The following is a 14884-nucleotide window of genomic DNA, read 5'->3' on the forward strand; positions in this document are numbered from 1 at the left end:
TCTACTCTCAGGCACGTAGACCTGGCCACGCGGACCCTCAGGCTACTCTGGCTGGCACTCACAGGCACGTCCTCCTTCACGGCTCCCCATCTACACATCTCCCAAGAGTCCCATGGGCGTCTCTGAATCCAACCAGACAATTCTAAGTCACTCTAAGTCAACTGCTTGCCTTTGTCAGAGGCCATCAGACCTGGCTGCAAAGAGGCCTTGCTGGCCTCGGACGTGGCCACGGGCGGAGTGGGAAAGCCCTGGCCCACCTCTGGCCAGCCCGGATGCTTCCATCTCAGCACCCCTCCCCCTGCAACTCCAGATGGCTGCCTGGGGATGTCCCTCCAGCTCTCCCCCTCGTGGTCCCCAGAGTATAGGAGCATCTCCCTGGGGACTCCCAGCTGTGGGGGCCCAGCTCCAGGAGGACAGCGGGAGGGTGGGGGACGGGGCTACTCTGCCCCCTGGGGTGAGTGTGCTCCTCCCAGGTCTTCACAAAGAGCCACTTCCTGCTGGAAAGGTGAGCTGGGACCCCACTCCCCTGCCTCTCAGCGGCCTCCCTTGGGCATCCTCCAGGGTCGGTGCCCTCAGGCTGGCTGTGCAGTGCGCCTCGGTGGCCCAGCACCCTGTGCTGGCATTATCGTTGGGGCCACAAATCAAGGGAGTCCGGTTCACCCTGAAAAGACCAGTTTTCCTCAAGGGTGAAAACCCGAGGTGCAGGCAGGTGCTGGCCCCCACCTGCTTCAGCAGCTCACGTCTACGTGGTCATCCCCAGGGAACCGGCCCTCCCCAAGTCAGGGGCTCAGAGGCTTAAAGAGGGAATCAGGGTCTTGGAGAAGGTGGCCTGGTATCATCCCTGCGTCCAGCAAAAACTCACTGGCTTTGCTCATGTGGCCAGGTGCCCCCCCACAAGCTGCCACGACACCATGAACTTCCCCGACTCCTGAGTCCACACAGGCCCAGGCCCACGGAGCCCCCGGGAACCCCACAACACCTGGTGTGGATCTCACCAGCGTCTCCGCCTCCTCTCCTCCCCCATTTGCTCTTCTGGAAAGTTCCTTCTGCTTTGGTCCTCTGTATCCCCGGACCTCCCTCCCCCCAGTCCTGCTGTAGGTGTCTTGCTCACTTTGGGGAAGCCTGTGGCTTTCACTGCAAACAGGAGGCGTGAGGGGCTGGACACACTGTGTGTCCTGGACACTCTTTTTCCTCCTTTGGTGCAGGGGACTGCACCCGGGGTGCTCTACCACTGAGCCTCATCCCAAGTTTTTATTTTGAGACAGGGTCTCGCCAAGTTGCTGAGGGTCTCACTAAGTTGCCAAGAATGGCCAGAATTGCAATCCTCCTGCCTCAGCCTCTGAGCAAGGGCTGGATCTCAGCATGCGCTGCTGTCCCTGGTCTCAGGTTCTCATCAGTAGCTGCACCCTGAGTCTTCAGGCTGTGGGGTGCTCTGCCTGCACAGCATGGGACTCTGGGACTTGGCAAATGACCGTCATTTCCTATGAGGCCACTAGTATGAACAGCCACAGGGTCAGAATGAATGTGTGCAGAGTCCTAGGCCCTTCTGATGGGGCTCCTTGGGGCACCCTTCTGGGGACGGTCCCACCCAGGGGCAAAGCGATGAGTCCACCTGGCTCAACCCGATAGTCCCAACTGCCCCCAGGACTCCCAGCCGCACTGAAAGAGCAGGAGCACCCCAGCCCCTCCTCCCTGTGTGGGCCTCTCCCCGGGAGGCTGGGAGGCTTGCCTCCAGGACGTGATGGCCCACGTGGCTCGGGTTCTCACCGGGTTCTCGGTCTGGTTGATCCCGACCACGAAGACCAGCTGGGAGCAGAAGATGGCCCCGATGAGGTTCTTGTGGATGCTGTGCAGGTTGGAGCGCAGTGTCCGGACCAGGGTGAGCAGGATGAAGGCCACCAGCAGGGCTGCCAGGGACAAGGACACGGCGGCATAGGTGATGATCTTCAGGGGCAGGACCTCCCCGTGCTGCGGGTGGGTTGGTTAAAGCAGGAGATGGTGAGGTTGGCTCTCACTGAGTTTTGCGTGACAGAGGCCAACAACGTGATCCGTCACCAAATTAGCAGAGACTGGCAGGAACCATGTGGCTATGACCTGGCTCTCGGGTGGCACAGGTGGAACAAAACCCAGTGATTAATCTGGAATGAGGACCAACTGTGGAGGGCAGTGGAGACGGCCACACAGCCACGGGCACACACCGCGCCTCGGACTGCACCCTTCAATGGTCACATGATGGAGACGCTCGGCCTGCCCACCCGAATCCGGAGCCACAGAGGCCTTCTGGAGGGACACGGTGCCCGAGGACACGCGGTCGGGCGGTGGGCGCTCCATGGCTTCCTGTGCTCTGTTTTATTTTACACTGTCACAAATTCACTCCTCTGCTCAAACGTCACTCCCTCTTCACAAGAAGCTGGAGGAGTTGGAACAACACGTGAAGGACCCGTGGCTTTCCTGGGGTCCGTTGTGTGGGAGGGACGCTCACAAACCTGCCACGTGCCCTATTCCACACCAGGCCTAGATCCAGCCCACGAGGCACGGCCAGCACCGTCCTCATCCCAACAGACGGGAAAACTAGTGTCGAGAGGCCACTCAGCTGGCCGGGTGGGACTCCAGGTGCCAGGGACTTGGGCCAACAAGAGCTCCAGTCACACGGGCACGGCCTTCCTTCCTGGGACCCTACCTGCCCCTCAGTGTGAAGCCTTCTGTGAGGTAGGAGTGAAGGGACCCCCGGTCTATGCCACGCAGATGTCTCCACAGTGGCTTGTGTCAGACTGACCCGCGTCACCTCCAGATGGCTTACCACTCATCTCTTGTGGTCAATGAATGTGTCTTTTGTAAAAAATGTGGAAAATACACACAGCAGGGGTTTACCACCTAGCCATTTCCCACTGTGCGCTTCCTGGGCATCTGCACAGTGTGACTCCTGCCCAGGACACAGGTTCCGGGTTGCCTTAGCCTCCCAGTGTCCAGCACCTCCTGGACATGAGCAGGCTGTCTGGCAGGGTTCTGGGAAGCCAGCACGGGCAGGCCAGGAGGACAAGAGCTCAGGGGACTGGGCCCAGAGATGCTCCTTCGAGGCTCCGAGTGCCTGGAGTCCTGGAGCCTACAGCACCCGACTCCCCTGGGGGCCAGGGGTCTTCAGAGATCTGTGGCTCTGCGGCACCCTGGGCACAGGAGCCCCTGACCACTCCCATCGCATTCTTCTACCTCAGCTTCATCTGAGTGCTGCCCAGCCTCCTGGCCACAGGAGCCTCACCCCTATTTCAAGACCTCGGTGATCAGCCTCCGGCTGGCCCTGGTGCACCTGCTTGGAAGTGCTGCCTGCCACGGAGGTGGGTGCCGGGAGAGGGCGCAGACGCCCTGGGGGCCGGGCCGCAGCTTCGCCTGCACAGCACATGAAAGCCACTCTCCTGGGCACCTGCCACCTGGCTCACACCTCCACGAAGGTGCAGAAGCCTGAGCCCCAGGACACCAGAATGGCCTTGGCAGGGACAACGGGCTGGCTCCTGGGCCACATCCTGGCCCTGAGCAGGTGACAGGTGAGGCCACCCCGGCCTCTGCCTCGGGTTCTTGGATGCCAGTGTCCCACGCTGCCCAGGCTGGCCTCGGGCCACCTCCCTGCCTTGGAAAGGAGGCCAGGACAGGTCCTCCCAGCCTGCCCTGCCCAGGGCCCCTCTGCCCTACCACCGCCCCACGATGTGTGGCTCACATTCTCAGGGTGCTTAAGACGTCGGAGGCCAAAGATTATCCGCCTGTCACTGAGGACCTGACCCCTTGGTCCTTGGGGCCGGTGTATGTGGCCCGCAGTGACACCCGCGTGGGACATGCCAGCCTCGCTGTCTTGCCCGTCTTTCAAAGTAGAGGCAGAAACACTGTCTAACAGAAGGCTGGGACCTGCTCTGAAGGGAGGTGACATTCTGGGGACCTCTGAGTCTGAGCTTAGGGTCCACTGCTTCAGGTCAGGTGTTCAACCTGGGCTCTTCAGAACCCTTTAGGTGGGGGGTGGGGCACCCCAGATTCAGGCTCATGGGCCGCAGGGCTTGCTCACAGCGCTGAGGAGGAAGCGTGGTCTGGGGGCTCAGCCACTTCCTGGGGCCCGTGGGGCGCACTTGCTGGTGGGGCGGTGGCTGTGGGATGCCCACCTCGCGCCTGGAGATGTCCATGAGCACCGCGCAGCTCGCGGCCCGGCTGCACTGGCACACCACGTGGGTCCGGTTCCTGGACAGGAGCTCGCAGCCCTTGGCCGACCAGCCTCCAGTCCCACCGATGCTGCAGAGAAAGGGGACCAAGGGGTGAGACGGTCCCCGAAACCGTGACACGGCCAAGGCGCAGCAGCCTTCCCTGGCCCTGGCCCAGGCCAGCTGGACCCTGCCGGTGGGAGTGGGCCGCGCAGAGCAGCCCTGCGTGCTGTGTCCCATGACCTCACCGGTGGCCTCTGCCGTGTCCCCTGCCCCCTGACTGCACGGCCTGTGGCTAGGACAACAGCTGTGCTGCCCCTGACACCACGGAGCACTCGTCCCCTGGTGGCCGCCGCCTCTCACTAGCACCTCTCCAGATGGAATGGTCCACGTCACAGCAGAGAAACCCCAAGGAGCCTCGCGTCCGCTGTGCGCCTGACGCCAGAAGCGCCTCCGTGGCACCATGGCCACTTGCCCCCTGCAGGCCCGAGTCCTGGCCATCTCAGAACTCACTCCTACGTTGGCCGCACTTTCCTCGGCAGGTTGCACCGTGTTTTACGGGGCTGCCTGGAAGTCAGGGCCCTGTTACTCCTCCCGTTTCAGGACGGGGAGCCCCAGATAACAAGCTGTTCTGGGCCCTGCCCCCGATGCTGGGAAAGTCACGTAACCTCTCTGATCCCAAATTTACTCATCTGTGAAATGGGCCGTGACCGTCGGTGCGCTTGCCAAGGGCACTCAGATCTGGGGATAAAGGAGCCACATAAAGCAGGGGCAGATCACTAGAGCCAGAGCTAATTGCCAGGATCCAAACGAGGGACCAAGGCCAGACGCCATGCCCAGCAGCCGCGGGCCAAGGCCAGATGCCATCGCCTCCCACTGGGCGCAGGCCCCTCCGCCGTCTCCTCTGAGAGCCAGACAGGCCGGGGGCGGCTTGGCGAGTGTGTGGAAAGTGCAGGCGCATGAGCTCTCGCTGCCAAGCCGGACGTGTGCCCCACAGGAGCCCGCTTGCTCAGCAGGGCCTACACCTGGCACGGCCCCGTGGTGGCCGCCCACTCAATCCAGAGGACCCACACCACGGGAGGTGGCCCTGTCACGGAGGAGCTCCTAGGTGCGCAGCTGGGGCCTCGCTTCCCGCATGAGGGCGGGCCTGGGGCTTGGCTCTCTGGCAGCCCCCAGCTCTCCCGGTGGAGAGGCGACCACCATCACGGTGCAGATGGCACTGAACCTGGTGAGGGGAGCGTTCCTGCGCACACCGGTCCCACCAGTGTCCCCCCACTCCAAGACAGCACCACTGAGCAGGAACTAGGGGAGAAAAAGCCAGCCTCCCCGACAGAGCTCAAAACCTCAAGGCCAGGGGAGGAAGACGGGCCTCAGAGCCAGTCTCGTGTGAGCAGGGGCAAAGGCGCAGCCCCACGTCTCCCCAGCACGCGGGGGCTTCTCCTGGCTCCTGTGGGTGCTCATGCACACAGGGTGCCTGACAGCCTCCTAAACCTGCTGCGGGGGTGGGGCGCCGAGCTGGCCAAAGGCCAGGGACCCCTGGGGAAGGTGCCACAGCTGGGGCGCCTGGGCCTGGCCCGAGACCCATCGCCCTGTGTGCTCAGAACTCGCCCTCTAGGCTCAGCCGCACAGGCCTGGGCACTGGTGTCGGTCGGCACCTCTGAAGTCCCACAGCGGGCAGCCCGCCTCTGCCTCAGGCCCCTGGGGGGACCCTGCGTGCCTGGCTGTGAGTCTGCATCTGAGTCTCCTGGTGTGTCTGCATGTGAGTCTCCTGGTATGTCTGCATGTGTGTCTGCGTGTGCGTCTTCATGTGTGTCTCCGTATGTCTGCATGTGAGTCTCCTGGTGTGTCTGCGTGTGTGTCTACGCATGTCTGCATGTGAGTCTCTGTGTGTGTCTGCGTGTGTTTACGTGTGACTCTGCATGTGTCTCTATGTGAGTCTGCATGTGTGTCTCTGTGTGTCTGCGTGTGTCTGCATGTGTGTCTGTGTGTGTCTGTGTGTCTCCATGTGTCTGTGTGTGTCTGCGTGTGTGTCTGCACGTGTCTGCATGTGTGTCTGCATGTGTGTCTGCGTGTTTGTGTGTGTATCTGCGTGTGTGTCTGCGTGTGTGTCTCCATGTGTGTCTGAGTGTGTCTGCGTGTGTCTGTGTGAGGAGGCTCCAACACCCCCGCAGGCAGCACGGGGGGAGGAGCTCCTGGCCACCAAGGCCAGAAGACGGTCCAGGAGTCCTGCCTTGGCTGGGCCTCAGGGTGTCTGCAGCAGGAGGTGGCTGTCCCCGGCCCTAGAGTGGCACTTACTCCAGAGAGTGGTTCCAGAACACACAGACGGGCTTGGTTCGCTCCTCCGTCTCCAACAGGGCGAACTGCACCAGGACTGGCCTCTCCAGGGGGCGGGACAGTGGGGCCCCCTCACTGTGAAGCATGACGCTCACCACCGGCGTGTTGATGACCGGCCGGTTTGGCAGCCTGTGGCAGAGGAGCGAGACCAGGGGACAACAGTGAGGAGGCCACATCCCTTTAAAAGAGTATGAATGCCAGGGGACACGGGTCAGACGAGCAAGGAGTCATGGTCCCTGGGCACACACAGTGGCCCTGTTCTCAGGCACAGGAGACGCGTCACCTCCGGGCCACACGGGGGCTTCAGAAATTGACAAACGAACAGAAAATTCATGTAGAAAGATGTCAACGGCCCAGCTGGAGCAAGGGAGGGCCAGGAGCCCAGGGCGGGCCCTGGTCAAGTGACTAAGCCCACGGCACCTCCTCATCCAGTCACCAGGGGATGTGACTATGAGGTCCACAGAACCAGGGGGTATCTGGGAAATGACCTTGGGGTTGGAAAGTATGACCTTGGTGGACACCCTTAGTCAGACTTGAGGCCCCTGAGGTGGAAGACACATTGTGAGGCTAGTACTGGCCAAGTGACCCTTGGTGCTGATGGCAGGGGGCAGTGAGCCGAGGCTCCGACGCCACAGCCCCAGGTGAGGGGTGGGGTAGGGCAGACCCACGGAGGCACAAAGTGGGGTACACTCTGAGGCACATCTGGGCACAAGGGCCAGGACAAGCCAAGGTGAAGGTCATAATGTCCCAGCATGCAGTGCCCATCTGGTTGGCCCAGACCTCTGGGCCAGGACAGCACGGGGCAAGGTCCCGGTCTTTGGCGAGGTCATGGTGTAAGACTGTTACGATGACAAAGGTGATCAGGATTCGGACTTGTGGACCCCGGGGGAGCAGGCCCGCCCCAGGCCCGGGACCCCGCAGAAGCAGGCCCTCCCCAGGCCCGGGACCCCGGGGGAGCAGGCCCGCCCCAAGCCCAGGACCCCGGGGGAGCAGGCCCTCTCCAAGCCCGGGACCCCGCAGAAGCAGGCCCGCCCCAGGCCCAGGACCCTGCAGAAGCAGGCCCTCCCCAAGCCCGGGACCCTGGGGGAAGAGCCCGCCCCAGCCCCAATCCCTGGCCTCACCGGAGGCTGCGGCGGTCAGGGTCGTAGTGCTCAGGCAGGAGCTGGCCCAAGGTCCGGTAGATGATGACCAGGGCGACAGCAAACTGGCTGGGATCCTCCGGGTGTCTCCGGCGCCTGCTGACGTGGCCCTCCCTCTCAGTCCCAGGCCCCGGTGGCATCGTTGGCAGCGTGGCCCTCCAGGCTGGCCTCACGACGGGGCCTTCTGCAACGTGAGCATGAAGCTGAGGCCATGCACCTGTGTCCCCACCATGTCCTTCCACCTCTGCAAGTGCTTCTGCACACTGACAGCCGTCCCGGGAGAGAGCACGGTGCTCCTCGGAAAGCAAACACAGGGTGACCTCAGTGACTCCGGAGGCCGAGAGGGGAGCATGGCCAGCCCGAGGCCAGCCTGGCAACTTAGCGAGACCCTGTCTCAGGAGGGAAATAAGAAGGTCTGGGGCGTGGCTCAGCGGCAGAGCGCCCCTGGGTTCCCCCCTCAGAGTCCCTCCAAAGCCCTGGTGAAGACGACGACTTCCACGTCAGGTACGCTGCACCGCAGAGGCCAAAGGGCAACAGAAGTCGTGGGATGGTCCGTCCCCCACCTGCTCCTTGTCCCCACCCAGGGCCACCCTAGGGAGCCTTGGGAGGACATGGACATGTGGCTGTGTGGGTTCCGCCCCAGGCTTTATCTCAGGCCTGTGTGGGCGTCCAGCTGCACGTGAGGCGGGCATGCGAGAGGCCACATGCCAGCTGCATTGGGTAGCAGGCGACGTCTTGCCTCCAGCAGGGGACGAGGGCACCAAGCTTGGCAGAGCACGGCTACCTCGCCCCTGCATGTTACCTAGGTCCTGTGAGAAGGGAGCACAGCTGCCCTTGGGGCTGATGGCAGCGAGTGGCCGCCGCCCTGGATGGTCAGTGGGGACAGTAGGAATGCCCAGGCTGCAGTTTCACCTTTTCTCTCGGGAGGTTTGAAGACGTCGGCTGGGAAGGACACCGAGGACTCCAGCTCCCTGGGGAACTCATCCTGAATGTCTTCGAACCGCGGCACCCGGGCACCCGTGAAGTTGAACTTGTCGAAGACGTCAACTGCAAGAACTGGGGACAGTTTCCTCACTCACACACAATGCCAGGCCTTCCTGAGCCTGCCTTCATCGTGCCCACGACCGTCCTGCCCACGGTGACCGGCGCCTTCAGAAGAGCCCAGTTGTACCTCCCTGCCTCCGTTCAGCCTGCTGAGCTGGCAGCAGAGCACCTGAGGTGACATGAGAAGGGGGAGACGATGGCACTCGAGGTGGCACCCAGCACCGTCTCACACACCTCTGGGTGGGCAAGCCGGCCGTGCTGGCCAAGCAGTGCAGCCCCCAGCCCCACATGCAGATCCTGCCACTCCCTGCAGCCCTCCGGGTGGCAGACAGGCCACAGGACAGAGACGGAACTGGAACCCTGACCCCGAGGGAGCCTGGGCTGGCATCGCCCGAGCCTCTCTGCCTGAAGACGGCCTGCAGGGCCCTGGTGAGCTCGAGGCCGTCCGACTGTCCCTCTGCTGGGCCGGTGACACCGCTCTGCACGCATGGGCCTGCCAAGTGATCCCATCCAAGCCAACACTCCCCACGAGGGCAGTGTCCCTCTGGCTACCTGCAGGAGCGAGGGCCAGGCTGGGCGGGCACACTGGGCCTCGGGAGGGGAGAGCCCAGAACATGCCCAGGGGACAGCCTGTGGCTGGCAGGGCTCTGCGGGGTCAGACGTGCTGCCGGCCTACACAGGGTGGGCCTGCGCTGTCCGGGGTGGGGACCGGCTGTTCCACCCTGCAGCTCTCTCTGCCTGAAAACCACCCTGTGAAACTCCAGCCCCAGGTCACGTGTCCCCATGCTCAGGGTGCTGAGGCCACGAGGTGCTGGTCCTGAGACCGCTTGGCTCTGGCCAGGACAGCCTGTGCCCCTGCCTCTGCCCTGAGACTGCCCATCTGTGCCAAGTCTAGAGGGCTCTGCTGCCCAGGCAGGGTGCACTGCAGGGAGCCCCGGCACCCACGCCTTCCTGCAGGCTCACACCTGGACCCAAAGACCACAGGGCAGCACCTCCACCCGTCGACCCCCGTGCTGGCCCAGCCTCTGGAGCACCGTGTGTTTCTGCAGATCGTCCAAAGGCCCTTGACCACGGGCAACTTCTCCCACTGACCACTGGGAGACGGAGGCCAGGGTCACTGGCTCTCTCTTCTAGAGAGGTCAGGCTGGGCGGTGACCCACGGCCTTGCCCCAGGACTCGGCTCCGAGGACACCTGGGCGTCCTGGGGCCCCACCCTCGGGGGTGCTGCCCTGCAGCCCTTACTCATGTTGGCGGTGACGATGACAAAGGGCCGCAGGTAGGTCCTCCTCAGATTGCGGGCCACGTTGCTGAAGTAGGCTTCGAAGTGCTGCAGCAGCCGCGCGGCGCCACCCTCTGCCCGCTGGATCTGCTCCCACGCAGCCCTGGTGGCCGGGGCCAGGAGGGCACTGCCCGTGTGCACAACATCCTGGCCACACAGACGCCATGCTCAGTCTCGCTATGGAGTCCGGCCGTGCGGCTAGAAGGCCATTGGCACCAGGCCAGTGTCGGGGAGGTGGCCTTGGAGGCCAGAGGCCATCAGGACGCGCCCTGCCAGGGCTCCACCATGTGCCCTGAGACGCTGACGGGGGAGATGTGCTGGGACCCCTGGACCCCCAGGGAGGGCAGGCAGCAGGACCCCCAGGCTCGGCTGAGCAGGAGCGTGATGGGCCCTCAAATGTGTGGCCAGGGCTCAGCCCGAGACAGGAACCAGGAAGGAATAAAATACGAAGAAAAGCTCCTCTGGCCCAAGTCCCCAGGCCAGGCTCCAATCACCACGAGGGGCCTCGCAGGGCCCCCAGTGCTGTGCATGGCTGGGGGTGGGGTAGACGGGTCCCTGGGGGCACAGGATGGGGCCTGGAGAGGAGCCAGGGGCAGCTTGGAACACTCCAGAGTGGCTCACAAGCACGGAGACAGAGGGGCACCTCCCCGGTCACCCCAGCAGACGCGGGGTGGGAGGGGCTCTGCAGGAGGTGCCCGAGCCCCTCGCTGGGGCCCGCCGCCTGCCAGCCGCACCCCTGGGCCAGCCCCAGCTCTCTGTGCCTCATTCCCTAACCTGGCGAGTGGGTGGGCGACGAGCCGCGTGTTCGGCCGTGGGGGAGGAAGGTGGGGTCAGCTGCACCAGCCTGTGGAAGGCTGGTGCCCTAGGTGCCCCCCGACTGCCAGCGGCAGGGGCTGTCACCACCGGGGCTGGGCCTGCCCTGCGCTGCCCACCTGCTGCCAGCAGGGCGTCAGCTCGGCCAGCCCCCGCGCCCCCCTCACGCCTGGGAAGCCGAGTGCTGCCTGGAGCGCCTGGGGCTTCCGGTTGCCCTGCGCCGCCCCACACCACGGCCCACCCCAGCTGGGCTCCAGGAGCGCCTCCTCTACCTCATGGAAGTCGGCCTCTCGCGTGGCCGCCAGCTCGAAGCCCTGCTGCTGGCTCTCGTGCTGCAGGACGCGGGCCAGCAGCTGATAGGCCGTGCGCACGTCGTTGCCAAAGAGCGGGCCTCCGAGCCGCGTGGCGTTGCGCAGCGCCTTCATCAGCCGCAGGGACCCCGTGCCGTCCAGCCGCGACTCGTTGTGGCTGAGCTTCTCGTTCTGGAAGGACAGAGACCAGGACACCTCAACCGACACCTGCCAGGCCCTTCCTGCTATTCGGGCGTCCACCACCTTCCATGGAAGCTTCCTGGTCAGAAAGGAGCCCACAGCCCATAGCCAGGAAAGTCGTCTGACTGAGGGCCGTGGCGTGGGAACGAGGTGTCTGCAGGGCTCGGAAGGGACGCCCCAAGACGGAGCAGAGCAACAAAGCACAGCAAGGAACAGAAAGATCCGAGCACACAGCGGGCGGGGACTCGCGCTCCAGAACCCAGGACGCTGAGCTGGGCACTGAAGGCCCAAGAGAAGGGCTTGCCTGTGCCCAGCTCGCCAGCCACCCGACACGCTATGCCAGGGAGGCTGCTTGGCATCTGGCCCCTGGCCTGCAGCACCAGCCCCAGCGATCCAGGGGCCTCTGTGCCCTCGCCCCACCTGGGGCTCGCCACACACACACACACACACACGCACACGCACACGCACAGGCGCATACACACGCACATGGTGCACACACACGCACACGGTGCACACATGTGCCCTGAGGCTCGGGCCTACCGTGACTTTGAGGTCCACGAAGGAGCCCGTGGTGCAGTTGAAGAGCTCGGGGGGCAGCCAGCCCTTCTCCCCGCTGCAGTGTCGAACCGCGTTTCCTAGGCAATGGGAACATGCCGTGTGCACCTCCTGCCCGTCGATGCCCATTTGATGCCCATACTGGAATACGGCGAAGGGTCCCAGGGCAGCCCAGGCCAGGCAGCTCCACGGCCATGAGCCAACACACAGTCCCTTCCTTCAGTCTGGGCCCCGTGCATGACCTCTTGGGCTGACACCAGGCCCTTTGGCTGCACAGCACATCCACGGGAAGCCAGGAAAGCCACATGCCAGGGCCAGCGGTCACCACACACACCTCGCCGAATTCCCGGGTGCCCTGAGGTGTGGACACCCCCATTACCCCACTGCTCAAAGAGAAGCCACCACGTGAACTGTGAGTGTGGCAGAGCCATGAGGGCATCCAGGCTGGGCAGACGGGTGTCACGCAGTGTGTCACCTGCAGTTTCACCAGGCCCAACACGTGTCGTGGCACGTGGCTCACCCTGGAGGGAAACGTCACTGTTTCTCCCAAACGCTTTGTCTTGAGACATTTTTAAACGTGGAACATTCCGTGAATTCTGATGCGTGGGTCAATTTCCCCCAAAAAAGGCCTATCTCTGTCTAATCTCCCACCCTGTGGATGCCACGGGCCACAGGACTTACCCACAGATCCCTTGGGGCACGGTACGGCAGCCGGCTGCCCAAACTTGGTCTGCGGCCACCAGATGCCAGCCTCAAACGCTCTGGGACATCCATTGTAGATGACTGGGGTGCAGAGAAAGAAGTCCTCAGCGGCAGGACCAGGACACACTCTCCCAGAGCCACACCCCTCACACCTTCCCGCCCTGTGGCCCTGACCCTTGCCCCTTCTGAAGGTCAGGTTTCTAGAAGGTCAGTAGTGTCAGGGGCCCCTAAGTCCAGGGGCGTGCAGGCCACCCTGTAGCCTGTCCCTGTGTGTGACCAGAAGAGGGTCAGGGGGCAATCGGACCTTCGCAGCCAAGCGATGTGACCTCAGCGAAAGGGTTGTCACAGCGGTTGCACTGGCGGCCGATGACGCCGGGCTTGCAGGCACACTGCCCTGTGTCCATGTCGCACGCGCGGCTGTGGGAGCCGTGGGGGAAGCAGTCGCAGGGCAGGCAGGCCTCCTGGGCTGGGGGCTTGTAGTAATTCTCCTGCAAAAGCCGAAGCAGCACGGGGGACCTCAGAGGCTGGCGAGAGGCCAGCCTCCGGGAGGATGTTTCCTGAGCACCGCCAAGGTCCACCTCGCTGGGCACGAGCTGTGGCCACCAACTTCTGGGCTCCTCTCACTGCCTCCGCCCATGCCCAGGGCGGCTCCCTGGGGCCCTCAGTGCCAGGCCCAGGGGCGTTCTCCCAGAAGCACCTCCCGCTCTCCCCTTCTGATCCGTGCCACGGGCATCTTCCACTTGCTCTGAAAAGAATCAGAGACTCAGCGGAGATCATCGTGAGAGGACGGCACTCAGTTCTATTTTTAGATGATTGTGACACATTCGGAGCCATCCATATGCACACTGTGGGGCAGGCCAGGGATGGTCAAGAGCGTGTCTTGAGCTCACAGGCCTGGGATCACGTCCAGCTCTGCTGTCTATTGGCCACTCTGCCCTGGGCTGGCCACCTGGGCTCCCCTCTGGAAAATGGGGTGGGCTGTGGACTTGAGCCACGTTCGGGGGGATGCAGCCGTCCTGACGGAGGAATTCCAACACCTGGGAAGCTGTGAGCAGGACGGCAGGGCGCTGGTCACACAGGGCAGGCCTGGGGCAGGGGGGCAACCACGACCCGTTGAACTCTTTCTTGCACGTACTATTTTTGTTTTTGAATAGTTTTTGGTTGTTGATGGACCTTTATTTATTTATTTACATGTGGTGCTGAGAATCGAACCCAGGGCCTCGCATACACCAGGTAAGGACTCCGCCACTGAGCCACACCCCAGGGATGCTCTGCCACTGAGCCACACCCCAGGGACACTCTGCCACTGATCCACACCCCAGGGACGCGCTTGCCACTAAGCCACACCCCAGGGACACTCTGCCACTGAGCCACACCCCAGGGACACTCCGCCACCGAGCCGCAGCCCAGCCCTTGATACGTTCAGAGCTTCGCCATCCGCGAGCCGCGAGCACGGGCTCGGTGGAGGACGTGGCCACCTAGGAGGCCCGGTGGTGCTGCAGGCGAACCAGCCTTCACAAGAAGGTGGGCTGCTGCGCCAACCAAGTGAGGGGCTGCAGAGCTGGCCAGGGCCCCGGTGCCCAGGGCAGGGTCCCTGTGAGGAGCAGCCCAGGTAGTCCCAGGTCGGGGCCACAGCAGGCACCTAAGCACTGACATAGGAGCACGTGAGAAGAGGCACGGGGGATGGGCAGGCAGGCGCGTGCGGACAGACGTGAGAGTGCGTGGAGGTACGAGTGCAGGGCTCAGGCCCAGGAGGAGAGGGCAGCCCGTGGGCCTCACCTTGCACTGGCACTGGCCGTTGGTCTTGTTGCAGTCGGGGTCGAAGCCCTGGCTGACAGCACAGTGGCAGGGCCCACAGACGGGGTTCCCCCACCAGCCTCTGGGGCACGGGAGGTCAATTCTGTTAGGAAAAGACGGCGGCAGACGGAAGGGTCACCGAGAGGAGCCTCCTGGCAGTGAGGAGATGGTGGTGACCCTCCCCGTCACCTCCCCCCCCTCCACGTGGCCTCACTTTCCCCTCCGTGGGCTCAGCCCTGCCCTCCAGACCCCTGGAACCCTGTGCCCTACTCCCGGGCGTCAGGGTCCACCCAGGAAGGTTCCACTGTGAGACGTTATCTTAAGATAACTTCCCTCCTCACCCTTCTCCACCTGAAGACACACCGGCCACCAGGACTCAGCCACACCAGCATGGCGGGCACACCTGTCTGCCCACTCTGGGCTCTGTGACAGCAGCCCGCTGCCTCTGGCTCTGCGTGGCTGCAGCCCCCTCAGCACACTGAGCCCAGCTGCTCTGGCAACCTTCGCCCAGGAACCGCAGTGTCCGCCAGCACAACAGATTCTGCAGCATCT

General features: G+C 63.7%; 1 protein-coding gene across 4 annotated transcripts in view; it reads right to left on the reverse strand.

Moving 5' to 3' along the window:
* Celsr1 (cadherin EGF LAG seven-pass G-type receptor 1) overlaps positions 1-14884 on the reverse strand; it is a 119677-nt gene that overhangs the window by 11891 nt on the left and 92902 nt on the right. For 3 of the 4 annotated variants that reach the window (XM_046429459.2, XM_046429458.2, XM_046429456.2), the window contains exons 14-24: positions 14315-14435; positions 12840-13023; positions 12515-12616; positions 11819-11913; positions 11060-11269; positions 9938-10121; positions 8564-8707; positions 7634-7835; positions 6474-6641; positions 4143-4269; positions 1768-1968 (exon numbers count right to left, since the gene is read on the reverse strand). In XM_046429459.2, the coding sequence (XP_046285415.1) occupies positions 1768-1968; positions 4143-4269; positions 6474-6641; positions 7634-7835; positions 8564-8707; positions 9938-10121; positions 11060-11269; positions 11819-11913; positions 12515-12616; positions 12840-13023; positions 14315-14435 (1738 nt within the window). The remainder of the gene's footprint in view (positions 1-1767; positions 1969-4142; positions 4270-6473; positions 6642-7633; positions 7836-8563; positions 8708-9937; positions 10122-11059; positions 11270-11818; positions 11914-12514; positions 12617-12839; positions 13024-14314; positions 14436-14884) is intronic. The other variant, XM_046429457.2, reaches the window with a different exon arrangement.

Source organism: Marmota monax, unplaced genomic scaffold (assembly GCF_021218885.2).
Source record: "Marmota monax isolate L192 unplaced genomic scaffold, Marmota_monax_Labrador192_F-V1.1 WCK01_AAM20220418_F8-fsc00051, whole genome shotgun sequence".
In the NCBI taxonomy this organism is placed as follows: Eukaryota; Metazoa; Chordata; class Mammalia; order Rodentia; family Sciuridae; genus Marmota; species Marmota monax.